General features: G+C 44.6%; 1 protein-coding gene across 1 annotated transcript in view; it reads left to right on the top strand.

Annotated features, from left to right (window-relative positions):
• Positions 1-27,443, top strand: part of NOTCH2 (notch receptor 2) — a 154,649-nt gene that overhangs the window by 46,271 nt on the left and 80,935 nt on the right. The window contains exons 3-4 of the mRNA XM_019655820.1: positions 16,425-16,684; positions 20,154-20,489. Coding sequence (XP_019511365.1) covers positions 16,425-16,684; positions 20,154-20,489 — 596 coding nt within the window. The remainder of the gene's footprint in view (positions 1-16,424; positions 16,685-20,153; positions 20,490-27,443) is intronic.

Here is a 27,443-nt window from a genome sequence, read left to right as displayed (position 1 = left end):
TATATAGTTCCTGATTTTAAAACAGAGATGGCAGCATTAGGTCAGCCTGGGCAGCTCGCAGAATGCCAGAGGGCTGGACTTGCTTGTAGCTGCACGAGTGTTCATGGACCAGACTCGGCTATTACTGCATTTCTGAGAAGTGGTTTTCGACTTGAAATCTCAGTGCAATTACGGCAGGTGAAACAGAAGAAGAGGCAGCGAAGGTGGGGATAGAGGACATTGTCAGTTAAAATGTTCTTTAGTGGAGAGAACTCAGTTGGGAAACTGGAAACATCTCCCTTCTTTTCCCTAATGGAAGATGAGCAAGTCCAGACAGATTTTACACAGCTGTGAAATTGAGACAGGTCACATTCAACGACTTCTGATGAATGTGGCTGCCAAAGAGTCACAAGTTGTTAACCATAGCGCCTCACGTTTGCATAGTGAGGTATAGATGTGAGGCTTTCTTTCTGTAGAACTTGAGACCTGGACCTCTAACACTGCCCTTCCAAAGTGATTCTTCTTATTAAGCACTATATCCTTGAAACATCCTTTAACGAGTTAGGTGTCCCCAAGGAATTTTTCATAAAGGAAGTCCTGATTATCAGCTTCTTATCAATACATAACAGAATTCCCATACTCTTTTTAACTAATTGTTATTCTTTAGGTTGGAACCTTTATAAACTTCAGTGTTAGATTTGGAGAAGTAGGACAGAGTGGTTCGTAGGCTCTGCCGATATCCTTTTTCCCGTCTTGGGTAACTGCCAGTAAGTTAAATTTTGGCCTGCAAACCTGGCATGAGTAGATGCGAGTTGAGCTCGGCGTCTTTCAACATGGTTTTCAGGTTAACCACAATCCTATGTAAAGTTCCTCTCTCATTGTTCTACAATGGCATGTCAGCACCATTAATTTTATGTAGGGATTCTTTTTTCCCCCCTCTTTTCTTGCGACTAAGCAGGATGAGAAATACTTCTCTGTCAGGATCTGGAGTAGCTTAATTAAATCCTTCATTTTAAATTTTGGCTATCCGTCTGTCATCAAAGGCTGTCAAGATTGAATACAAAGGGGTGGGGGACATCAGATGTAATTATCTAGAAACGTCCAAGAACTTTTTTATTTTGTTAAGCTAGCATAAATGTGTGGGTGTGATGGAGGCTTTTCTTAAGCCCTCTCCTCTACGTCGGGATTTGATAGTTAGGAATGAAATGGAGGGTCTCCTTTACTCCCAGCGTGTGTGTGTGTGCACGTGCGTGTGAGATGTGGGTGTTTTGTTTTCATATTTGTCTTTATGTCTCAGTGTAAGGTACACTGCAGTTTCTCTGGGGCTTCCCAAAGTTCCCTATATCCTGTTTATCCATTGCCGGAATCTTCCCTAGCGCATCATCCTCTGTGCCTAAAAATGTATTACTGATTCTTACACTGATGCTGTCAGCCCTCCCTCACAAACGCAGTTGCCTTCTGTTTAAAATGTTCCTCTCCTGAACAGTGTGCTACTTGGCTCTTTATGAAAAGGCCTTTATGAAAGAAAATGAAAGCAAAGGCTAAGCAAGGCGTTAGGTGGCGAAGGTAGGTGTTACAGAGAGAAGAGCCTGGTCAGCACTTCTGCAGGACAGTAGCACTTGGGGACCTGAATCCGTATAGATTCAGGCCACTTTCCTGCGGGTCCTATACCTGTAATGCTGTATCTTGAACCCGGAAAGTCACATAGACTCTGAAGCTCTCCGTAGGAGCCTCCCATTTCGTCTTCGTCAGCTCGGGCTGCTATAACAAACGACCACAAACTGGTGGCTTAAACAACAGATGTTCTTTTCTCTCTGACAGCCCTGGAGGCTGGGAAGTCCAAGGTCAAGGTGCCAGCAGACTCGGTTCCCTGTGGGACCTTCCTCCTGGCTTGCAGATGGCTGCCTTCTCACTACGCCTCCCATGGTGGGGCGGGAAGGCTCGGTCCCCTCGCCTCCTTCCAAGGGCACTAACCCTGTAGTGAGCACCCCACCCTCATGGCTGCATCGACCACATCGCCTCCTAAAGGTTCCCCCTCCACATACCATCACAGCGGGGTTTCAGCATGTGGATTTTGGGGAGACACTCTTCACAGAAAAGTTTAATCTCCCCCACGTTGGTATGGATTCAGCTGAGCCAGCCACTGTGCTGGGGCACCGTGGTGGGTACTGTGAGGCCATGAGAAAGCCCAGGAGGCTGTGCTGTCTGGCTTCCTTGTCGCAAGTGCACACACCTCAGGGGTGTCTGGTTGTTCCTCTGCGGTATGACATGGTGGCAGTCCTCTGACGTTCTGTCATCTTGTTGGGGAGATGAGGCATGCATATATATGTATATAAAACAAAATAGCCTGTAATTGCCCATGTAGCGGCCTGGGTGTAAGAACTGTGGCGATTCAGACAAGGGGGCAACTACTGTGAGACAGAAGACTAAACGCAGAGGGTGGGCCACTTAGCTTATAAATCTCAGCATATTGGTGGCACCTTAGGAGATGGAAAGGTAGAAAGGCTAGTGTTTCCCGCAATAATCATTACCAATATCTTCCTCATTTTTATCCCATAATGACTTATTTTCAAAACTTGTCTACATGTTGGGTGCTGTCTTCTGTCTGTGCTTCAGTTTGTGTGAGGGTTTCCTCAACCAGTATGTGCATTAATGCGGTTTCACAGCAACAGACAGATGATTTCAGAAATCACTCCTTTAAAAAATAAATCATGGGGCGGCCAGTTAGCTCAGCTGGTTAGAGCGCAGTGCTCACCACACCAAGGTTGCTGGTTCGATCCCCACATGGGCCACTGAGCTGCGCCCTCCACAATTAGATTGAAGGACAACAACTTGACTTGGAGCTGATGGGTCCTGGAAAAACACACTGTTCCCCAATAATTTAAAACAAAAATCCTTTTAGCACATGTTGGAAGATAGACTGTCTGGAGTGACTGGTTGGGGTTGGGGAGACTGGGGAACAGGAGGAGAGCGCAGCGGGAGCAGTCACCTTCCCCCACCCCTCCCAGACCTTTTTGGCTTTGACTGTTGATTCTTGTGCCGCTTCCAGAACAAAGCAGCCAGGTAGGCTTGTGGGCACCATTTCCAAGGAAACTCTGAACTCCAGCATCTCTGAGGCAAGAAAAAGAATGGGCCTGGATAGGAGGCCGAGACTCCTATGGGAAAGCCGAGACTCAGAACAGGAGCAGTTTTCATACACGGCCTGGTGCATCCTCCCAGCTGAGAATCCAGGAGCGCCAACCTCAAAGCTCCCCTGTCCAGCATCTCACTGGCCTGATCCAGTTCATTTCAGGTGTCCCGAGTGAGCAGGCAGCTGTTAGCCAAATCTTTGGTTACCCCAAATTAGCTCATGTTCTTTACTGCTTGTTTCCTATGATTATACAGCACGTATCCAAACCCTCAATTATCCAGAATAAACCCGAGCTGCCTATTTGGTGTGGCAAGCATTCGACAGTGGTTACGGTTCTCTTGCCTAGACTATGGTAGGGCCTGAGCCATTTAACCACCTGTCCCTTTAAGATTTTGAAATGCTGGTTCTTGTGTAAGCCGGACACATCTCTTTGAGGAATTATTTTACTGGGCAACTTGCCCCCTCTGAAAACCTCAGTCATCCTGAAAACTACCTCAGGAACCTCGCTGACTTTCATTTTTTTTGCCTTAGTCCTATTTGTATATAACGATTGTGGTGTCTGGTTCTCTGTCTCATATTGTTAAAACTCATGGCCTTGAATTTCTGGGTCAACTCTTAAAAAAACGGACAGAACTTGATTACTAATGAGAAGGTGACTCATTTCCTTCCAGGCAAAGGCTGACACTGACGCTCAGAATTCATAATTAGTCCCCACAAAAGCAAGCTCTCTAATTATGGGATATCACCTATTCTCTCCTAAATTTTATAAGAATAAATGAGAGCACCATGAGGTTGGCAAGTGAGTAAGCGAGGCCCTTATGTGTTGAAAGGACATATATAAACATGGTACGTGGAAAAAGGTCCTACACAAACTTAAGGGGTTGATTCCCTACAAGTTCAATGTGGTGCGTTTCCTCCGAGACCATCGTGTCACACACACATCGGTCATTTTTAGCCTCGTGTAATTTATCAGCAGATCCCATCCATCAAGAGGCTGCAGTGCCTACCACCATTCCGTGGTGCAGAAAACGGGCTCTCACGTTGGCCAGTGTTTTAGGGGAAGATGGTAAGACCGTTCTTGCCCTTGTAGGTTCAGGACTCCTTTTTATTCTCCGTATTTTGTTTAAATATATTGATTTTTTTTTTCGCTTAATACCTAACATTTATTAAAAATGGAAGTAAACAGGTTGTTCTTTCTCCTTTGCTTGTTCTTTGCTTCCTTGTGCTTCCTGTGAGGCGTTCGCTGAAAGTGTAAGTAGTTGTACAACAGTTCATTTGCACAAGCATGGCTTGAACTGTCCATGCTTAGAAGGATGATAGGTAGGCAGCGCGAAGGACATAAAAGAAGAGATACAAGGCACACTTCTTGTCCCGGGGAGCCCTGGCTTGGAGTGGGTCGATGGCCAAGACATGTTCGACCACTGACCCCGAAGTAGTAACATCAGCCAGCCTCGTTACATCCTGGATGGCATGGCTGAGGGAATGCAAAAGCCAACACTGCAGCTGTCAGACTTCCAGGTTGTGGGGACTTTGGCGAGCACCTTTTCTACGTATCTTGTCTCACATGTGACGAGCCCAGAGCTTAACATGGCCAAGTGACTTCCCCTGTGTCTGTAACTGATCAGGATGGGGACTGGGACTAAAAGGTGTGTCTCTAACCTCATTCGGTGACCGAAAGGTTCAGCACTGTCTCTTCATTCTTGGTGCCAACCCTCAAGGAACTGATGTGCGTGAATGTTTTATTTACATATGTATACGGGAGGAGGGAGAGGGGGACTCTGTGTGTGTGTGTGTGTGTGTGTGTGTGTGTGTGTGTGTGTGTTCATACTTTGGGGAAAAATGTGATTTTTAAAAGTCTACTCCATGTGGGGTTGGCTGGCTCACTTTGAATGTTTTAAGGGTGCATGAGTGTTAAGAAGCCCTCTAAATATCAGGAATCTTAATTAGTCCTGATAATCCTTGGGGTAATTATTTTAACCTAGTAGTTCCCAAACTTTGAGTATAATTACAGAGCCTTTTTAAGGTGTGAGGATTCCATGGACTCTTGCATTTAGCCTTTTGGCTTCTGTTAGGCGTATGAGCAATGAGTACTTGAGCGCCCCCTATATGCCAGTTACTGTGTTAGGTACTGGGAGTATGAACACCTCTTCCTCTTCTGGGGAAGACGAACAATCAGAATACAGGCTAACGAGCGATAGGGCTATGGGGATACACAGCCGGTGACCAAGCCTGCTTCTCCGAGGAAATGACATCGAAGTGGAAGCTTGAAGGAATTTTAGGGCTTAGCTCTGAGAGGAGGGTGGGGAAAAGTGTTCTGGGCTGAGTGAACAGCATGTACAGAGGTCTGGAGGTGAGAAGCCACGCACTGTAGTACTTCCTGGGAGCTGTAAGAAGTTGAGTCGAGCAAGGGGGTCATGTGAAAGAAAGGTGACCTTGAGATGAAGCCATTTCTCAGTCTCTTGTTTACATACAATGTGTAATGTCAACATCTACTAATTCAGTAACCGTTTTATAACACCTTTACATTTTAATAATCATAGCAGCATCTATAGCCTATTTAAATACAGACAGGACATTTTTTAGTGGTGTAGAAAGTGCGTTAGAAGCATTTGCAGATCCCCTGGCCATCACGGTACAGTGAGTGCACAGCTTGGGAACAACTGGCTTAACGCATTCATTTTTGCCTGTTACCGTGAAGGGTGCTGGTTGTAAAAACTCATATGTTTAGAGTACATTTGCCATGTTTGAATCACAAATAGACATTTTCCTGAGGGTCCAGTGCAGTGAAATAAGGTAAGGTCCTGATGGTGTGCTGGAAGACCAGAGAGAAAGACCACTTTCTGTTACAGCAGCAACACACATCTTTCAGCGTGGTTTGTGTGCCCTTGCCCAATCTCTCAAGTGATGACTGAAGAAACGAGGTGCTCAGTTCAGCTTCTGAGCTCTGATAAATGAGCTCAGGCTGTAAGCAGGGAGATAAGAGCATTTGCAAATTCTTGTGTAAGTGAAGCCGAGTTCCCCATGGCGGTGGGTACTGATCTCATAGCCCCTGAAGAAGATGAATGATGCTATGAATTAACAGCTTGAAAGCTTGTACCACTGCGGCTTCTTTTCTGGTTTGAATTTTATTAAAATTAGTGTGTGTTTATTGCTTTACTCAGAATGAGGGTGGTGGGGTGGGGGTGGGGGTGGTGAAAAACCTGAACACATGGAAACCAAGTGAGGTGGAGTTTCAGAAGATGGTTCCCAGCCTCACAGTTCCCCGTGAAACTCTTTTCCTGTGGGAAACTTTTAATTTGGAAGCATTCAGCCTAATGTGGGAACCAAGATTAACATTTTCTGAAATACCTCCGCAAGAAAAGCAGAAATGTTCTGCTCCGGAAGCTGAATTTACATAGTAGAAAAATGGGCTGTCCTGCAGTAGTGGGTAGTCTTTGTTTATTAGTGGGGGAAAACTGTGTGTGTGTGTGTGTGTGTGTGTGTGTGTGTGTGTGTGATTTAAAATAACCATGATCCGGAGAGAGAGGTGGATTGATTGTATATTTGTCTTTGTTTCCTTTACATCAAACCAGCAAAGCCCTCGAAAGTGTGTTTTACCACAAACCGACCCAGTACTGGGCCCTAACTCTATACACGAACACTTTTTTTTAGTTCTTTGTGTTTTCCCTTCTTGCTGAGTAAGCTGTAGTGTTTGTGTTGGGGTGGGGGGGAGGTGAGAGTGGGAGTGGGAATGGCAAGAAGTCAACATGACAGAGCTTCTTCCCTTTTTCTTCCCCTCTTTACCAGGAAGTTAACTACAAGTCTTCATGCGATGTTTCTTTCTTTCTTTTTTTTTTTTGTAACAATGCCAGTAATTAGCATAACCAGTTAGTTACCTTTACACAGGGTTACAGAATTCACAACTTGACCGCCTGATGAGCCATCATACTGGAGGGACTGGGGGTGGGGGTGGGGGGGTGATGAGGTTATGTTAGTAGGTGGGGCCTCTTGCGTGCCAACGGAAGAGTTTAGGCTTCAATCTGTAGGCTCTAGGGCATCCAGAAGTTTCTAGTCACAGCCTTGGGAATGAAATGTTATGTAGGAACTTTCACTGGTTACAGCTAGCCTTGGCTGTTAGCAATTATTTTTATCTGCTTGAACTGGGGGGGGAGCAGGAGAGGAGGGGGCAGGAAACTAAGCTGGCATTATGGTCCCGGGAAAGAACAGGCTGATTTGGGGCCCTTTCCAAGCGCAGACTTTTGTTCCTGAGCAATGCTTAATTTGGTTTCTGGGTTTTGTTATTTTTTTTTTTCCCCCTGCCCTTACCTCATTTACCTTAACGACAGCTTCCCCGCCGCCCCCGCCCCCTTCTAGAGCTCAGCTAGGGCAGGCTGCCACTGCGGATTGGGGGGCCGAGAGGCCCAGAGCAAGAAGAAAGTGGGTTGAAAGCAGAGTTCTGTTTAAAGAATTTTCTGCTGGAAACTAGCCCAGAGGGAGCAGAGAGGAGCTTTAATGAGAAGCAGCTGCAGGGCCCGCGCAACCCACATGAGACATTTTTTTCCCCTCCGTTCCACATTCTGTATAGTTGTTTTTTTTTTTAAATGACTATTTTGAAATAGCTATTTTGTAAAGCCCGCCTCTCTTTTTCTCCTTCTTGTATGTGGTGGGGTTTTTGCTTTGTTGTTTTATTATTATTATTTTTTTTAATAGCCAAACCCTCGCTAAAAAAAGCTAAAGGCAGAGCTGCAGCGATGTCCTGGATGCAATTTGGGCTCGCCCTGCTGATACAGAACGTTCGAGAAAACACTGGCTTTTCTTTGGGAAAAGGGCCGTTTTCCTGCTCAGACTTCGGTCCTGTTGGAGCCGACACAAGCTGTTACAGTGTCTGAAGCTTTTCTGTAGACGAGTGGCCATTCACTGAGGAAACTTGAAAGCACAAATTTTTCTGTCCGGTATTACTAGGGAGACTGACCGACCGTGAACGGCAGCCATGGCCAGATAGATGGGCATTGGTATTCAAAGCCCAGCTTCGTTGAAACCTGTAAAGTGGCTACGTGTAAAGGAGCCCAGGCTGCCAGTGGCATGTGAGAGCTGGGGTCTGGTTTTCATCTGCTTAATGGAGGGGGGGGGGCTTATGGGCATCCTTTCGACTGGCAGGTCTTCTGGTTCCATTAGGAGGAATCCCTTGTTTCCCTCCCTCCTTGCCTCCCCTTCACCTCACCCCCTTCTCCCGCCATGTGTGTGTTTGAGCAATAACCATGGAAAAGGGGACCTCTTTATGTCAGAAATGGCAGACTGTTTCCGAAAAAGGCATAAGTGTATCTGTATGGACCAGAGAAGAATTCAGACGAGTTTATGGAGTTATTTTATAGGGAAAGAGCCCCCCCTTCCCCACCACCCTTCCCTGGATTCAGAGCCTCCTCTGTGAGCTAGAGAAGGAGGCGAAGTGAGCGGAAGTCACTGGGAGAGCCATCGAAGTAAGTGATAGGTCCCCCTGCAAGCGGCAGGCATCCACATAGTTGGGGGAACAAAAGGCGGCTGTTAGATTTATTCAGTTATTATTTAGAATTTTTTTTTTACAATGACTTTTATTCAAGGTGTAGGCTCTTTTCCAAAAATTGTACCGGGGTAACTTAATAGAACCTTAGATTTGTGAGGGGACTTGGATGGTTAGCCATGTTTCCAGCCTCGCACCAAACTCAGCTCGAGCCAGCTCAAGAAGAGAGAGCTGTTTAAGGTCTTCTTTTCGGGCCGAGTCTTAATTCCACTCAGATTAACAGGATATGTGATGTACTTGTATTCTAGTTGAACAGGGATTTGCAAAGTTGAAAGGTCTCCTGCCTTAGGAAACAGGGGTTCTTTATTTCTAGCCGTCTCTCTTCCCCATTCCCCCCTTTCCCCTCCGTGTCCGTAATTCTGCTTAGCTTCCTGGAGACTGAGGGATAATCAGGGACCTCAGGATGATGCGTAGGGTTGGTCTGGCCTGTGTTCTACCAGGCAGCGCACAGTGTGGGGTTGGGCGGGGGTTGTGTAGCAGATTCGGGCTGAGATGCTGACTACCCATCACGTGAGCGTTAACCTGCATTGGAACCAGTCACTCAGTGGCACACAGGTGTTCGTGGTATTCAGGGCACCTGCACCAGGGTCTCAAAACAGGCCCTTCCCCACAAAAAAATATCACAGGGGAGTCTGAGAGAGGCACAGGAAAGACACGACAATGGCTCATATACTGGCAGGATGGTGTAGTGTGTGGTGTGGCACCACCTCTACTGTCGGAGGGAGCAGAGATGGGTGAGCTGGTCTGGAAGAGCTTAATGGAAGACGTAGGTCTTTGAGCAGGTCTTTGAAGCAAGAATGGAAGAAAGGAACATAAACTAGCGACATAGGGAAGGCATGATACGTCTCAGTGGACATGAGAGTTGTATAGAAGGAACCGTAGACAGGAGAGTGAAAATAATCTGGAGGGTCTTGAGTTGTGGATGACTAAGGAGCAAGACAGTGAGATGGGAGGAGAGGGGCCCACAAGCAGGTCCTCGGTTCTAAGGAAGTTGGATCTGAAGGGCTGGGCACTAGTGCTAATTTCTGAGCAGAGAAATGACATGATCAAAGTTATGCCTGAGAAGGATTATTCTTTAAGGAGTGGGCTTTGTTTCGGCAAGGAGCCTCCTGGCTATCTGTATGGAGAGGTGTGAATACGATGCTTACGGTGCAGGTAAGATAGTACGGCTGACTGAACAGGTGCCCGTCTTGGGGCAAGACCTAGTAGGACACTTTCAGTTACATGCTGTTTTATGCTTTGAGAAAAGACCTAGGCAAAGAGAGAGAGATAGTTGTAAATGGTGCAAAACTGGGAGAAATTGCTAGATTCAGACAAGAAACGTGGGGTCAGGTCAGTTAGCTTTGGTGTCCTTATCAGTGCAATCGGGGTTCAGACCATGGACTTCGGAAATATGGTGCAGCACTGAAATGCTGCGATTCCTATGTCTAAAGTATAAAAGTTATCTCCATCAAGGAAACATGGCGTAAAGATTCAACATGACCAATTTAAAAGGCACACATGACGGGTCCCATTACCGGGTTCAAAAAACATGTTATACAAGTAGAGGATGAGAGAAATATGGTATAAAAATAGTTCATGTGAAAAGAAAAGAAACATCTGGACTTTTTAATGGACCGTGTGTTCAGTGGCACATAATAGTTTTGTGTGGCTTCTGAAAAAAAGTGAACACAGCTGTAGGCTGCAATAGGAGAAACATCGAGTCTGGATCAATGGTGGGGATGGTCCAGCCCAGCGCTGCGCTGGGAGGAACCTGTGTGCTGTGTTTCCTTCCATTTCGGGCCCCGCATTTTAAAGAGGTTTTTGATGAGCTGGAATCGTCTCGTCGGGGGAGCAGCATAGCCTGTTGTGAAGTACACAGGCTCACGAGTCATACCTGGGCCCGATGCCCCTGCCATCTGTCGACTGGCTGTGACATCTTAATCTTTCTAAGCTTCAAGGTCCTCATACACAGGATGGAGATCGTAATATAATATAACTGTTATAGGGAGTCAGAAAAGAGATAATAGCTGTAAAATGCTTAGCAAATACATAATTCATAGTGAGTGCTTCAGAAATGTTGGTCACTGTTGTTATAACTGTGGTTATCTTAAGTATAGAAGAACGCCTAAAATAGTGGGAATCTGGAACTAATTTCATACTGAGGAACAGTTCAAAGCATGGAGTCCTGGAAAAAAGAAAACAAAGGGTCAACAGAACTATCTTCAAGTTCTTGAAGGGCGACGTGTGAGAGAGCAGACGGCTCTTCCTTTTTGTTCTAGGGAACAGGGATATCAGTTGGTGGGAATTGTAGGGAGGCAGAATTTTTGAAAATAAGGTATAATTCACGTGCTACTAAAATCACCCTTTAAAAGTGTATAAATCAATGGTTTCTAGTATAGTCACAGATATGGATGACTATCACCATTATCTAATTTCAAAACATTTTCATTATCTCTCCCTCCCCCCCAAAGAAGCTTTCTAATCTTTCGTGGTCACTCTTCATTTGCCCCCTTGCCCAGCCCCTGGGTACACTAAGCTATTTTCTATGTCTCTGGTTTTGCCTATTCTGGACATTTCATGAAGCTGAAATCATGCAATATGTAGCCTTTTGTGTCTAGTTTATTTCACTTAGCATGTTTTCAAGGTTCATCCAGGTCCTAGCATGTATCGGATAGTCATTCCCTTTTATGGCCAAATAATGTTATACACCACATTTTACTTATCCACTCATCAGCTTATGGACATTTGGGTTGTTTCCACTTTTTGCTACTACTATGAACATTCTTTACACATTTTTGTGTGGACTTATGTTCTCAGCTCTCTTGGGTGTAGACCCAGGAGGGGAGGCAGAATTTTAAGACATCTGAAAGAAGCTTTCTGACAGTGAGATCCAGCCACACTGAAGACCGTTGTCTTGTTGAAATAGTGAGCCTGTAATTTTATTTTACTTAACAAATGCATGGTGTTTACTATGTGCTAGGTACCATTCTAAGTGCTTTACAATGATTTAGAAGCTCTATGAGGTAGGCATTATTATTAAATTAATTTTACAACAAGGAGGTTTAGTAACTTGCTCAAGGTCACTCATGGAGTAAATGGGTAGCTAGGATTGAAATCCAGGGGCTTTGATTCTAGCGTCTGTATTCTTAATAGCAGGAACAATAATAATTTCAAGCATTTGTTAAATTCTAACTGTTTCTCAGGTACCATGCTTAACTGCATGTATTCAAGTAGAGGCTGGTAATCATCTTTTAGGGGTATTTTAGAAAGAATTATCTCACTGGGTAGAAATTACCTTAAGATATCTTGAATCCCAAGGTTCTATTATTCCAAGGATGGATGGAAGTGAGGAAAAAGCCAGCAATAAGATGTTTGTCCTGAGGCATTTAAGATGATCAGAATTTATATCAAAAAGGAAACCATGAACATAAATGATAAGTATTGTAGGAATTCAGTTGACGAGAGTTGTCAGAACGGTAATAAATTATATATAACTTAAAAAGATTAACCCACAGTGACTTTTGAGATTATGAATGGATGCCTTAGAAAAATGGAGTCAAGTCTCATGGGAAAACGATGCCACTTTTTAAGTGTTTGGTTTCAAGCATTGGCAGGGTACGTTAGGGTAAGGAGATGACGTTTAGCAAACTGAACATATGGAACTGGAGCTGTGTATTTGGGAGCCAGATACATGGCTGGTAGTTCTCTGAAACCAAATGAACCACAACCATAACAAATACATATGAGAGGAAAGAACAGGGCAGCCTAGACTTAACTTTAAGGGGGCCGTAATCGATGGGGAAGAAGAGGAATAAACAATCACGACTAAATGTGTACCGAGCTTTGAGGTAGGCAGAGGGAGAGGGAGTACTAGAAACCAAACATAAAAAGATTAAAATGAGAGACGGTGTGGTCAGCAATACCTCTTAGAGGAGGGAGATTTTCCTTAGGATGAAATCTCGGGCGAGACCACTGAACTTGACTAGGGGAAAATCGTTGCTCTTAGAACGTAGTTTCTGGACAATAATTAGAAGGAAAGTTTTATTGCAAAGGGACAAGTAAGAAGCACATGGAAGAGACAGGGAAAATACCCGTGAAACCAGGCTGCAGTTGTAGAAGTTTGGCTGCGAAGGAAGAAGGATTTGCAAGGGGAGATGGGCCTTAGTCACACATGTAGGCTAAAAGACTTGTACGTTTTTTAAGGTAAAGAAGCAGGCTGATGTCTAGCCCTCTGGAACATCTTAAATAAGAAATTAAGTCTTTATTGTTATGCCAACAATAGGACTAGTTTCACATTAAAATAAGATGTGGTCTCTACATGGGCCCTAGGAGAGTAAGTCAGCTGTACTCGTCTGTCACATCTAAACATTGTCTCACTAGAGAGAGACCCTAAACCCTTCGCACGGTGGCCTGAAGGCCCCCCATGGTCCGCCGTCAGGCGTATAGATCGCTTCTATTTTCTGCTACTCTGCTTTTAAATCCCTTTGTAGAGCCACCGAGGTCTCCTTGCAATTCCTCAAACATGCCAGGGCTCTTTCGTATTTTAGGGCTTTTGCATTTGCCATTCCCTCGGTCCTGAACACACTTCCCCTAGATACCTGCATGGCTGTGTCTCTCATCTCTTTCCGGTCTTGACTCAAATCTACCTTCTCAGCAAGGCCTTCTCTTGTTTGCCTATTTAAACACCAAGTACTGCCCCCCACCCCCTGATCCATCCCTTCCTATGTCCCTTTCCTGTTTTTTGTTTTGTTTTGGTTTTTTCTTTGAGCACTGACTCCACCTAACAAATTATGTATTTTACTTACTAACTTTTTTGTCTGCTCCTATTAGAATTTAAACTCCACAAGTTCAAGGATTTTTCCTAGCCCTAGAACAATACCTGGCACATAGTAGGCACTTACTAAATGTTTGTCACATGAATGAATGAGTGTAATATTCTTGTGGAAACTGATTGGAGACATTCTTTTCATCCCCATGAACATCATTATTGATAAGCATGTTGGATGCTATTTATAGAATGAGGCCTCATATATCCCCTTACTCAGGAGTTGACAAACTTTTTCTACAAAGCACCAGATATTAAATATTTCTGTGGCCACATCATCTTACTACAACTGTACAACCCTGTTATCGTAATGCAAAAGTATAATAGCCATCGGCAACCCATAAATGGATGAGTGTGCCTGCGTTCCAATAAGACTTTATTTATGGACACTGAAATTTGAATTTTACATAATTTTCCAGTCTCACGAGATATCCTTCTTTTGATTCCCCCTCCCCCGCCCCCAACCATTTAATAATGTAAAAACCATCCTCAGCTCGCAGGCCATAGAAAAACAGGCAGTGGGCCAGTGCAGACCCGCCAGCTGTACTTCGCCAAGCTCCACTTTTACTGGTTTCTTAAACATATCGTAATTGAAACGTACTTTTCCATACAAGGAGCAACAATGTAGATTTAACTCCTAGTAACGGACAAGAAAGGAATACTTTTGTTTGGCTTCAGCCTCTTTAACAGTATTTCATTTTGGTTTTTCTGGGAACCCTCTATTTTCATTATGTGTTTATGATGCTGCTATTTCAGTGAAGTTTGCATTCTCTGAGAAGATGCTACATGGGGAGGTGGTGGTCGTGTAATAGTCCAGTGTAATAGTGTAAAAACTGGGCACAGCCCACCCACGTTTAAAAGTTTGCCATCATTTACAAGGTGAGTAATTCCTATATGGGAGAAGCAAGTGTCACTGTCAATGAGAATTGTGTGACAGTTTTTAACATTATCCACAACAGATTCCTTGAATAAGTTGCAAATGCCTTTAATACTATAGCTCAGGGTTCATTTTAGCTATGCTACATTGGCAGTTTTTACTCCCCTACATAAAATTTTAAAAAAATTCAGAAAATAACCTATTCTGTTATCAAATCAAGCTGTGATTTAAATCATGCATCATACATTCCTCAATAAGTGCAAAGAGAGAAAATAGGCTTTTCATTTGTGAAACTTTTTACTAGAAGGTTATTCACATAACTTGACTTTATTTGATTCTGACAACAGCCCCTTGATGTAAGTAGCCTTACAAATGATATAAAATCTGGAAAAACAAATAGTCAGTGAAGTTAAGAAACTTGTCCAAAGTCACAGCACCAGGACTGCAAAGAGGCCTCCTGACCACACCAGGGGCCGCCTCCTCGCTGGAAACCTGAGCCAGTCCTTGGTTTTTTCAGGGCTGTGCCCTCTCTGCCCTGCCTCTCTGTCTCTAACCTCAGCTGCCCAGGAAGATGCTCAGAGCTGTAACACGCTGACTGTACCAGCTCTGGGGAGGGGCAAGCAGCCTGTGGCCAGGGATGTCCCTACTTACCAGCTCCATTTTCTCCTCCAGCCATTTTAGCCACTGTGTCATTCTTCTGGCATATTCTGTCTTAGTTCCCTAATATCTGATCCTCCTTCTTTCCCAATCACTGTGACCTCTAAGGACCTCCCCTTGCCAACCAATGGCTACCCGAACGTCTTGGGTATGATTGGCAAAGGCTGGGAGGGGTACACATGAGCCCAGTGCTTGGCGTCTGGGTGTTGGGAGAATCAGGACCCAGTGTGGGCCTAGAAAGCTGTGATAGGAGCTGGTTTCGAGGTAGAAGATTTAGGGTTTCAGTGTGTTTCCTTTGAGGTAACAGTGGAACAGCATTGTAGATTTAGTTTTCTAGCCCACAAAAAGTAAAACGGGGAAATCATTTGAACCAAATATCTAGGGCGACAGCCAGGTGGTAAATTTTATAGTCAGAATTGAAGTCATCAGTTTCCTTTTAAGTGCTTCTTAGAGGTCCTGTTTAAACAACCTCTTCGCTCTGAAAATGGAGACTTTCCGTGCCTTTTTTATGCGGTTCAGAGAGAATTGTCATAAATACTGCAGACAATTTGGGATGGTGGTGTACGCTTCGATTCAATGGGTGGCACATAAAAAGATTCCTCGACACCCCATGTGGAAAATGTCCTAGAATGTTATTCCTGAATCTTGTTTTTTCTTCTTCACTTCGGTGTCTATATGGTACCTTAGATATTTTTTATGTTATTTTAGTTATACGGTGTGCTTTTTAAATTTAGTTTAAAAAAGCTGCCTGCTGCTCATATAGTAACTGATTTAAGTAAAAAAAAAAAAATCTATATAACCCTGTTCAGCCCTCCCACATTCCTGTACCTCCTTGTTCTTTCTTTAGCCCAGTCTCAACCCCCTGAATATAACCCGGAAATCTAGGTATAGACCAACCGTGTCTCAATGGAAGCAAGGCAAGAAACACTTGCTGTTGCTTAATGCTTCATTGAGAGAAGACACGTGCTATTTTCTATCATCTAAATTGGAGAGGATGAAAGGGTCAGGCCACGCATTATCATGTGAATGTCTTAATCCTGTCGAGCGGCTTAGTCAAGATGAGAAAGTTAATGAATCTAAAGAGGCAAGTAGCCACGGCGCTGCCCGGAAAGTCCACCACAGCAGCCTGTCCATCCATGAAAAGCGCTGCGGCTGCACTGTGCCTTTGAGTAGGAGTCACACTGACCGGCCATAGTGGTCAATGCTAGATCACCACCCGGTGTTCTGGCACCAGCCTAGACTCCAAGGGACATGGCAGGATGTGGTTAAGTCCGCGAAACACTTCTCCTAAAGCGAGGCAGCTTTACTCGTACAGGTTGTACCTTCAGGCCCCTCAGGTCACAGGCTGCTGTTTTCTTGAATGGTCTGCATTATCGTGTGTGCTTTGGGACTTATGAGAAGTCGAGTGTTTTCATGGACTCTGCTCTTTTCCACACAGATGTCCAGAGGGCTTCTTGGGAGAATATTGTCAACATCGAGACCCCTGTGAGAAGAACCGCTGCAAGAATGGCGGGACGTGTGTGGCCCAGGCCATGTTGGGGAAAGCCACGTGCCAGTGTGCCCCGGGATTCACTGGCGAGGACTGCCAGCACTCGACCACTCACCCGTGCTATGCCGCTCCCTCCTGTCTGAATGGAGGCACTTGCCGCGTGCTGAGCCAGGACAACTATGAGTGTGCCTGCCAAGTCGGGTTCACAGGTACTCGGGGCGTGCGGGCCCATACTTTGCTCTTCTCAGAAGGTGCCTTTAGGTAGCATCTTTTCCATCTTGACGTCTGGCTCTTCAGGGTCCCGCAGCTCTGGTGCACATTTCTTACCACTGTGGGAAGAAGCTCGAATGTTCCAGACAACTATTTTTAGCTTCCTTTTGAGAGTTTTAAGAGAGGAGGCAGAGAATGAAAAAGGGTCAAATCCTCAGCAGTATTTGACCGCCTAAGGGCTGCATGTCAGGATTGGGGATCAGAATCCCTTCAGGTTCCCAGAAGAAAAGCTGTTCGTGCTGTGTATTGATCACTTGCTTCTTGAAATCCCCTCTCTCTAGACACTCAGGTCATTGGCTTTCCGGGCTCCCTGAACCCCGTTCCGTTTGCTTCGGCCATTGAATTTCTGCGCTCCTTGGAGCGCTGTTTTGAGGCCTCTGTGGAGCCGCATCGTAGCTCTCCACAGGGAATCTCTGTCTCCAATTGCACAGCTGTCCTGATCTTCATCACTTGCTGATGACTCCTCGTCACCCTTTTCGCTCCATCCCACCCTGACATTCTAACTATCTATTTCTAACTATCATATTTCTATATCTATCATATTTCTAACTATCTATTGCATCATATCCTTGGAAATTCAACAGGTACCTCAAACTCAATAAGTGATGTAGATAGGTTGTGTCCTCCAAGGACCCCAAACTCCCTGCCCCTCATCCTTAACCGCCTTGGACACAGTCACCCAACCCACCCTCTGAATTACCTCTCACCTGTCGACTTTTCTCTACCCGCCCTCCTACCCTGCAGCTGAGGTCCCTGGCATCTCTTACCTGGACTCCTGTAGCCATTTCCTAACTGGCTTCCTTGCCTTTACCATCTCCCATGCTGTTCACCTGTCACGTTGCCATATCTTCAATTATAAATGCAGATCTTCTCACACACTCACCTGCTTGCAATGCCAATGACTTTGCATCCTCCACCAGGTAAATGCAAACTCTTTCACACAGCTTCTCTAGCCCGTCACAGCCTAGACCTTACATCATTGTAGAGCCTCACCTCCTCATAAGCATCTAGCTCTGGTCACGCCGTCATCCCCATCATTTCCTGAAAATGTCATACTTCCTGTTCCCTCCATGCTGTTGTGCACCCTGTGCCGGAAATGTCCTAATCTGTAATTGGTGACTGCCCAGTGTTATTTAGAACTCTGTCTTAGTGGTCCTTTCGTAATTCCTGTAGGCATTTAGTCCCTGTGATCCCCAAGTATTTATGAAATTAGATGAGAAAAGGAGATGAGAAAGGAGAACCATTCACCATTTTGTCCCCCACTCCACCAACAGTTCTAGAAACCTAATAAGCAAAACAATGAACAACGTACTCTGAAAACTAGACTGGATCATTTTGTTTGGAATACTTGCTCTATGTATTTTTTTTATTAAAAGGTGTGGGTAGGGGCCGGGGATAGTGAGGGCGACCCATTATCTCCATCATGTCCGTGGCAGCATTGGTGGTATGAGTCACTGAAGAGATTGGCTGGGTAAGCAAATCATTTTTCCCTGATTATTGTTTTTGAGCGGTTTTGTTCCACAAAGCAAAGGGAGGACATGTTCATTTAAAACATTTTAGCCCTAACCAGTGGAAATGGCCCTCGTGCCTTCTTCATAATTAAAATGTTACTCTGAAATGCTCCACAAGTTGAAACTCCTTCTTTGGCCATTGAAAGGATTTCTTCTTGGTGTCCTCCGGGCTTCTGATGACTGTGGCACATCTGCCACTTTGGTCTGTCACTTCAGGAACCACCACAGGTCAGGTTCACCCTTTTGGTTTTGTGACAGCCTCTTAGACCTTATTAGCTAATCTCCCCTCGCAGATGAAGAAACAGTGGCCGGAAGTTAGTGCCTATACTACGTAACATTTGTGGGAAGCCAAGTTCAAGGACCTTTCTGTTTCAGTTATAGGCAAACACTCCGATGATACACATGGTTGCCAGAAGTCACCATTTAAAAAAATCTCTTCTCCCCTGTGGGTAACTACCTCTCAGTGGAATGAAGACAAAAATAAGGAGAAAAATAGCACTTTCTTAATCTTCCCTCTGCTTAGCACCCCGAGATACATGTGCTGTGCCTAGTTTTTTATTGTACTTTTCCCCTGTGATTTGACATTCCTTGATGGGCAGACAGCACTTCTGTGTACTCATGTCACCTCTTTCTTTTAGAAAAACTGTCATGGCTCTCATTTGCTTCTCTTTGGGGATCAAAGATTTGTATGTTTATTTTGACAACCAACCGGAGTAATAACAAATTCAAGGGGGGTCTCACATCTTTAGTATAAAAAAAAAGCTTAAGCTAATGACAACAAAAAGTTACATGAATAGCCAAATTTATTAGTAGCGTGGGAGTTTTGTTTTGTTTTTTCTCTCTCTCTTCCTACCTCAGAGAACCTGCTTTGCTTCCTGGAGTTATGCCTTAGTATCCAGCATGTCAGAGCCCTCCTGCTCTTCCGGTGCTTCCCTCCCTGAGAGAATCTGCTAGAGTTACCTTCCTAGACCTTTATTCTCGTGACAGTTCCTAGTTCTGTCGAGTTTCCATATATACCAGGAGCCAGGGATTCTTATCCTCTTCAAACACATCAAGCAACCTTTATAGCAAGACCACAATTATAATAAAATATTTTCCAGAATATGTATGCATGTGTGTTATGTTTAAAGGACGGAGAGGTAGTATTGACTTGTTTCTATCTTCTAAGAGGTCCATTTAGTAACTATGTAGTGTGGAAAACATCAACACATTTCATTCATTCAAAAGACAGGATTTGAGAGCCTACCACAGGGGTACAGCCGCTGGCATTGTGGCAGGTGATATAATAAAAGGAGAGAGACAGAAAACTTGGGGTATGTGTACGCATGTGCAAATGTGTGTGTGTGTGTGTGTGTGTGTGTGTGTTTGAGAGAGAGAGAGAGAGAGAGAGGGAAAGAGAGAGAGAGGGAGAGAGAGCGAGGTTGATGATAGATAGATAGATAGATAGATAGATAGATAGATAGATAGATAGATAGATAGATAAGGGTAACTTCCAGCAGTGGTGACTTATAAGTGGAGTTGTTGAGATAAGTGGAAACTCACACAAAAAGGAAGCTGGCACCCAAACTGAGGGGCAGCTTGTGCAAAGACAAGGAGGTATGAGACAGTAGGTGACTCCAGACCCTTCTGTGCCACAGGGGCTGGTAGAACCCTGCAGAGCTGTGCTTCATGTAACCAGCCACGACCCCTCCATGTGCTCCACTGAGTCTGTGTCTCTGTCAAGGGCCCGGGAGAGTGCCTGTATCCCATGGTCCTAAGGGGGCTCTGAGTGGGGCTCCCCTTAAAATCCAGAGAGCTCAGGGATTCTCCGTGTAAGAACTCTCTGGGTGGGAGATGTGAGGACAGGGCTGACTCCCATGTCTGTGCACAGCCCTGAGGTCTGTTACCCTTCCTTCAGGTGAGCGGTGCCAATGGACGGATGCCTGCCTGTTGCATCCCTGCGCAAACGGAAGTACCTGTACCACCGTGGCCAACCAGTTCTCCTGCAAATGCCTCGCAGGCTTCACCGGACAGAAGTGCGACACTGATGTCAATGAGTGTGACATTCCAGGACAGTGCCAGCACGGTGGCACCTGCCTCAACCTACCAGGCTCCTATCAGTGCCAGTGCCCCCAGGGCTTTACGGGCCAGCACTGCGACAGCCCCTACGTGCCCTGCGCACCCTCCCCCTGTGTCAATGGAGGCACCTGCCGGCAGACGGGTGACTTCGCTTTTGAGTGCAATTGCCTTCCAGGTAAGGAGTGTCCCAGGGCTGGGAGAGGCACCCCCTGCACAGAGGGAAGGTGGTGGGTGTGGCTCAGCGGCTCCTATAGGGTGTACCCTTCCCAGCAGGGTAAAGGGGAAGTGAGAATTTGGTGGGAGACCGGTTGCTGGCGATGGAGGAGTTTTATGGCCCCAATGTGGTGCCTACGCCGAGCAGAGGGTAACTGAACATGCCAGGGTTTATGATGATGAGGGCTGAGGAAATTGTTTGTTTTCCTTTCTGGAGAAGCAGTAAGAAGTGAGAGAAACCGCTGTGGGAAACCGATAAACAAGCCTATGGAATGGAAGGGAACACGGTGGGAATTAGACATTGGAAATCACGTATGTGGGAAAAATAAAGTGCTTTACACGGAACTAACAGTACTGGTTGGTGATCTGCTTTCCTCTATGCTGTCACCTCTGATGGAACAATACAGAGGGTGCCCCCCAAAAATGTATACATGTTTTAAGAAAGGAAAAAACTGAGGTGGCCGGTTAGCTCAGTTGGTTAGAGCATGGTGCTGATAACACCAAGGTTTGCTGGTTCAATCCCCGCATGGGCTACAGTGAGCTGTGCTCTCCTTTAAAAAAAAAAATAAAGGAAGGAAAAACTGTGTTAAAATTGTAATAATATGTACTGATTACGAAAGATGAATACAAGTCACGTTTGACTTCTGCCATTACACGAGGTCCTCAAAGTGGTTCCCATCAGCATAGTTTTAATACAGTTTTTTCTTTCCTTTCTTAAAATGTGTATACATCTTTTGGGCACCCTCTGTATTTTCTTGTCTACCTCAATGTACCCACCTACCCTTTTGTGATTTTTCCCCTGGGCTTCTGGCCGTTTGAACCCTCAAACCCTCTTTAAGTGCCCTCTCTGACTTTGGGGTAACCCTGCCCTGATGTGAAGCTAGAAAACTCTGGAGCTGGGCTGGGAGTGGCTCTCTGTTACTCAGCGAGCACTTTGGGATGAGCGCTGATAGATTACGTATGGCACCATCATCCGTAACCCCACGTCAGAAGCAAAAGGGGAGCACTGCGTGGGAGCTTGGGGCCCAGCGTGCCGTAGAGATGGGGCAAGGGGCGGGCCCGGCCAATTCACTCCACTCCTTTTAGAAATGATGAGGCGGCCAAAGACCCAGAATTTTGATTGGGAACAGAACACAAGCAGCTGGAGCTGATGAATTACTAAGCAACAAAGATTCTGTTTTTATACAAATATCCTTAGTACAAAAACAAAAGAAGGAAAACTGGAGGGGGGGGGGATAATGTGCAAAGTAAGCAGGATCGCCTCAGAAAGTAGTGGTTATAGCCACTCTTTTGGAATGGAAATCTCAGACTCTGGTGGTGTGGACATGGTTCACGTGTAGTGGGATGGTGTGTTTGATCTTTTGGGGGAATTAAAGGTTATATGTTGGTCCTGGGTATAAAACCAAATAGTAATTTATTCATTTCATTCAGTAAAAATGTATTGACTGCCAGCTATGTTCTAGGCACTGCTATGTATGGGCTTGGGATACAGTGATACAAGACACTGCCACATAATAGCAAATTTTATACTATTTAACTGTGAGCCCCAAGGAGCAGCTATTATATTGCTTTCAGTTTCTCTTTCAATGAACAGAGAATGGCTATCATTCTAGATACTAAATAAAATTTTATTGACATACTGTTGCTATCATCAACATTATCTTGTAGAAAGAATAACTGAAAAGGTATCTTTCTTCACTCCTGTTCTCATTTTAAGGGCTAAGGAAGGAACTAGAAATGTACACACGTTAATTTTACAAATATCCTCATGGTTGAATGTCCTAATCGTCTACTAGTCTAAGTGGCTAGTCATTGAAGTCCATGTGATTTATTGTTGGAGGCTAAATGTGTTTTTCAGTTTCAAGAGAGTTACTTTTAATAGTCGCCTAGGACAAGAGGTTGATTTGGCAGCAAAATACTTACGGGAAGTTTGAGAAGTCAATAAAGGAAGTTTTTAGCTAGGGGAGAGTGATTATTCACTCCCCTAGTCTCTGCATTGTTATCCATCAGCCACGATAAGAACCTTAGGGAATTCTGAGAGTGTGTCCAGGAAAGGATCTGTCAGACCAGAATAGCGTCCCCTCCTTGAGAAAGGAAATAACCAGGGATTCCGCAGCTGAGAGGCTGCCAGGGCTCTGGCAGGGCGGCCCTGGCTCAGTCTTACCCTCTGCTTGTAGTTTAAAGCAAGGCCTTGATTTACTCACTGTGTGTGTGTGTGTGTGTGTGAGAGAGAGAGAGAGAGAGAGAGAGAGAGAGAGAGAGAGAGATTGGGGATGAGGGGGTGGGGTGAAGATTTGGCGAAGAGAAAACTAACATTTATTTAATGCCTTTTATGACTCAGGCACGGTGCCAGGTACTTCTGCGTCCATTAGCTCATTTCCACGAAACCTTGGGGATAGGTATTATTTTCCCAGTTTTCCCAGGTGAAGTAACTAAAGGTTGGAGATGTTAAGTGATGTAGCCAGAGTCGCACAGCTGCTATGTGAGCAGGCCGAGCCCTGAAACCCAGGCAGGTTATTTCCAAGGCCTGTGCTGCTGCCTCTTGCTGTATTGCCTTGCATCGCCTATCTGCCCCTGAAGGCGCTTGGAGAACATGTGGGACTTTTTGTTAAATACTTTGAGATGTCTGGGTTGAAAAAAAAAAAGGTTCCTGTTGTAAGAAAAAAGAGATCCTTCTAATTATGACTGAATAGTATTTGTGATATATATCAGCCTCTGTATGACATCGTGCAGACATTTAAAAATAGTTAAGTAGTCTAGTCCTTGCCTTATGAGATCCCATGATCTATAAAACAGATGACATCAGCTTGGACAACAGATAGAAGGAAATTTTAAAAAGAACTTAAAACCATAGATGATGTAGTGTCACTGTGAATAAATATGCATTTACCCAGTTTGTAAGCTTTTATGCTCATTGTTTTTCTGCCCCGGGTAGAGTTTGGAAAATATTAACTTTATTTATAACATAGGAAAATAGAGCCCAGAGATGATTTTCTTCTAGAAAGTTCCCTTCATGATGCAACACCATTCTCCTTGCCCCCTTCCCTCCGCTGCCCTCCACACTATTCTAAATAATTAAATGACTAAAATGGTACTTAAAATAACAATCACCATCTCAATGTATATAACACCCTTACTTGAAGAAAATCATTATTCTAGTTCTAAAAATGGGGAAACCAAGTCAGCAGGAGGCCAAGTCGCTTGTGAAGGTATTCCGCAACCCTTAAAAACAGTGCCAGGTACATAATAGGAGCGCAGATGTTGACTGACAGAGTTTAGCGTATTGTCACATTATTGAGACAGTAACCTGGGTCCCCTCATTTTCTTCCTGGCATCACGCATCCTAGACTTGCTCTGGCGCCTCCTGTTCTTATACTCTGTAACACTGCATAGGAAGCATTTCAGAGTCCTGTTCAACTGTGAACGTCAGTGAGCCCCAGTGAGTTCGTGGTTCCGTTTGAATGGTTACATTAGTTCTGTTCCTGCAAAGGGCACCAGAGTTACCGAGAGTTGATTTTAGCATTATTGTAAGACTCAGGGGGAGGGAATTAAAAGTGCCAAAATTACTCATCTTGGGTGACAAAAAAAGAAGTATCTCTCCATAGGGGGAAGGAAAAAAAAAAAAGAATCCATTCAAGAGGGAACTAATAGAATTAAACCAAGGAACCATGTTTCATCCTTCCCGTAGGTCAGCAACTGTTAATAACCCAGACCTTCAGGAGGCAACATTAAGTCCTCAGCAGAAGTCCCCCCGAAGAGGGGCACTCGGCCAGAATCATTTTAACAGAAGAGCAAAATAGAAAATAAATGACTGAATCATTGACTCCCAGTATTTGGGGGTTAAGGCCAACTAGTGGGCAGAGAATGAGTTAGGCTGGTTTTGTGTTGGTGGATGTTTCGAAAAGTGGCATGGGTCATCAGGAAGCAGTGGGGTGTTCAAACCTCCTGGCTTGTGCCTTGTGCGTTCACAGTTGGACTGGACAGTCCTCAGGGTAATTCCCCTTTTTCATTCTCCCCCACACCTTTTTTATTCCTCCATGATTTTTTTTAAACTTCATAAAAAGCTGTGATCTGTCTTCTCCAAACAACGAAGGTTTATCCTTTGTAAACCACCCCTCTCCTTCACAAGCCGGTTATGCTTACTATCCCTGTATCATCGAACTAAAGCTTCAGCACGTTTTTTGGCTTTTGTGTCTGCTCTGTTGTTGCCGAACTTAAAACCTGGTAGGAATAATTGCTTCTTGCATTCTTACACACAGGGGCATGTGATGTTCTCTTGGGTATTCTCCTAATCATATCTTGGCAGGTTTTTCTGGAACAGATGCGGGCGCCATCGTGCCACCTCCCAGGGTGCGTTATTTCAGCTCCTTTGGCTTGGGCACCAAGTCCAGTTTTCCTCAGTGTTCCTGGAAATAGTTCCCATTCTCCCATGCTCCATAGTTCGGCCCATGCGCAGAGGCACCTATTTCACTGAAATGCCTTCTCCATTCCCCGTCCCCTTTGGGGAGGAGAGACCTTTAAGGTCTGTTAGCAACCTGTATACCTCTAGCAGAACACTTATCAAACAGATTGTTTATTTGTTCATTTTTCCCAGTAGACACTCTAGTTTTCACTTTTACCCCCTAGCACCCAACTTAATACCTGGCACAAAATTGAGACTCAGTGAATATTTGACAGATGAATGCATTGAATGTGATAGAGAATTCCTATATTCTATAATTTTTTTAAGTGTACTGAACTTATTTCTTTTGTGTCCCCTTATTCATTTCTGTGACTTCTTGGGTGATAAAGTGAGAAAGGAAAGGAGCGAGCATTAGGGAGCTATTAAGGGAAGCAGGTGGGAGCAGCCTGTGTGGGTGGGGAGGGGGGCGGGGCTGATGGTGAGCACCCAGGCCGTCCTGGGGGCCAGTGAGCTCATCTGGGCCCATTCAGGGGATGGAAGATGGGTGCCAAGAAAGCCAGTTGGACAGAGATGGGACCAGCTTGCTTTTGTGATAGGCTTCTTCCCAGGGGGTGGGGGTGAGAAAGTAGCCGTGTAGACTCTACCTTTTACCTTTGTCCTGTCCCAGGTACCCCTGGGTTTTTTCCTCACTCCTTCATCCCTGTGCACTGAAGATTCCCCTAAGGACTTTCGGCCTGGTCTGAGAGAATCCCGGGTGCGTCATCTCACCTTCTCCTTTCTGCCCTCAGCTCTCTGCCCCTCCACCAAGCCTGTCCACCCTCACACCTCCCAGATCTGAAAATGGAAAGAGATGGATGCTCTTCTGAGAGATGCTTTGCTCAAAAGACTTTTTTGCCCCCGCCTTCGCAGTCATCATTTATCAGTTACGTGGCCCACAGTTCTATTGGGTTGTCAGAAAAGTTCATGACGCATTTTTGCAATGAAAAACATAGGAAAAATACGTCATGACTTTTCCGACAACCCAATATATAACAGCACTGTCTTAAAATGTTCCTTCTAAGTTTAATTTCTCTCCTTTTGGCCTTTTAAGGACAGGAATTGGCTTTAAGCAGTGGATTCCTTTTAGTCCGGTCACGTGAGCCTCTCTGTAAGTCGGCTACACACGTCCCACCCACAGGTCTGGAGAGCTGTCTGTTCCTTTTCCCCCTAGAATCTTAAAATATATTTTTAAGAAGTGATTGCTCTGTAACTTATTCATATACTCATAAGCCTTACGCCTCCCCCCCTTGGGTAGACTTTCTTGCAAGAACTTATTTACCAGCCATTTCCAAAAAGAGTTCTGAATCTCTATTTTTAAAGCATAAATCCTGTCTTAACTTTGGAGGAGAGCTGATTGGCCTTGAGTTTTTCTCAGACATGGGAACTTTTAACCAAAGGTCAGTCTTTCAGATTATTGGAAGAGGACTCTGAGGTCCCAGAGAGCCTACTGAATGAAAGTGGGTAACGTTTCTAGTTCAGTACTGACTCCTACCTACTGGCCATGTCAACTTGGATAAGTCAGCTATGTCGCCCTTAGCTTCTTCATCTGTAGCTTACAGCGATTAGATAATCTCCAAAGAAGGCTTCGATCCCATTGATATGTAATAATATTAGCTAATATGTGTAGAACACTTACTGTGCCTCAGGTACTGTTTCAAGTGATTCTCCTCTTGATGTAAGAGCTTTATTATTATTTTTTTGTCTTTAAATATTCACTTTAAAAAAATTTTTTTATTGTTAGTTTCAGGCATACAGAACAATGCAATAGTTATCCTTTTCACCCTCACACAGAAACAACCTCCCTCCCCCATCTACTGCCCTCCCACCCCCGAGATCATACTTATCTATTACAATTTCATTGACTCCATTCCCACACTCTACTCCATGTCCCGTGACTATATGTATATATAATTATATTTGACATACAATATTATTCAACATCAGCTTCAGAAATACAGTGCGGTGGTCAGGCCTCTACACCGACTATGAAGTGCTCTCCCTAACAAGACATGAGCCCATCTGGCCCCCTAAAAAATATTTACAACATTATTGATTATATTCTCCAGATTGTCTTTTCTATCCCTGAGACCATATTGTAGTTACCAATTTGTATTGTCTCGTCCCTTCCCCTTCTCCTTCATCCTCACCCCCTCCCAACTAGCAACCCTCAGTTTTTCCTCTGTGTCTCTGAGACTATATATAAGAGCTTTATTGAGATAATTTGCACACCGTATAATTTGTTCTTTTGAAGTATAGAATTCATTGGTATTTAGCATATTCGCAGATATGTGTCACCATCACCACGATCAATTTTGGAACATTTTATCACTACAAAATAAACCCTATACCCAGTACCAGTTACTCCTCAACCCCTCCCAGCACTAGGCAACTACTAATCTAATTTCCATCTCTATAGATTTGTCTATCAATGGAAACACATAATATGGGGTCATTTGTGATTTGCTTCTTTCACTT

The sequence above is a fragment of the Hipposideros armiger genome, unplaced genomic scaffold, assembly GCF_001890085.2.
Source record: "Hipposideros armiger isolate ML-2016 unplaced genomic scaffold, ASM189008v1 scaffold_247, whole genome shotgun sequence".
In the NCBI taxonomy this organism is placed as follows: domain Eukaryota; kingdom Metazoa; phylum Chordata; class Mammalia; order Chiroptera; family Hipposideridae; genus Hipposideros; species Hipposideros armiger.
The sequence above is the reverse complement of the archived record's forward strand: the minus strand, read 5'-3'. Positions and strand labels throughout refer to the sequence as shown.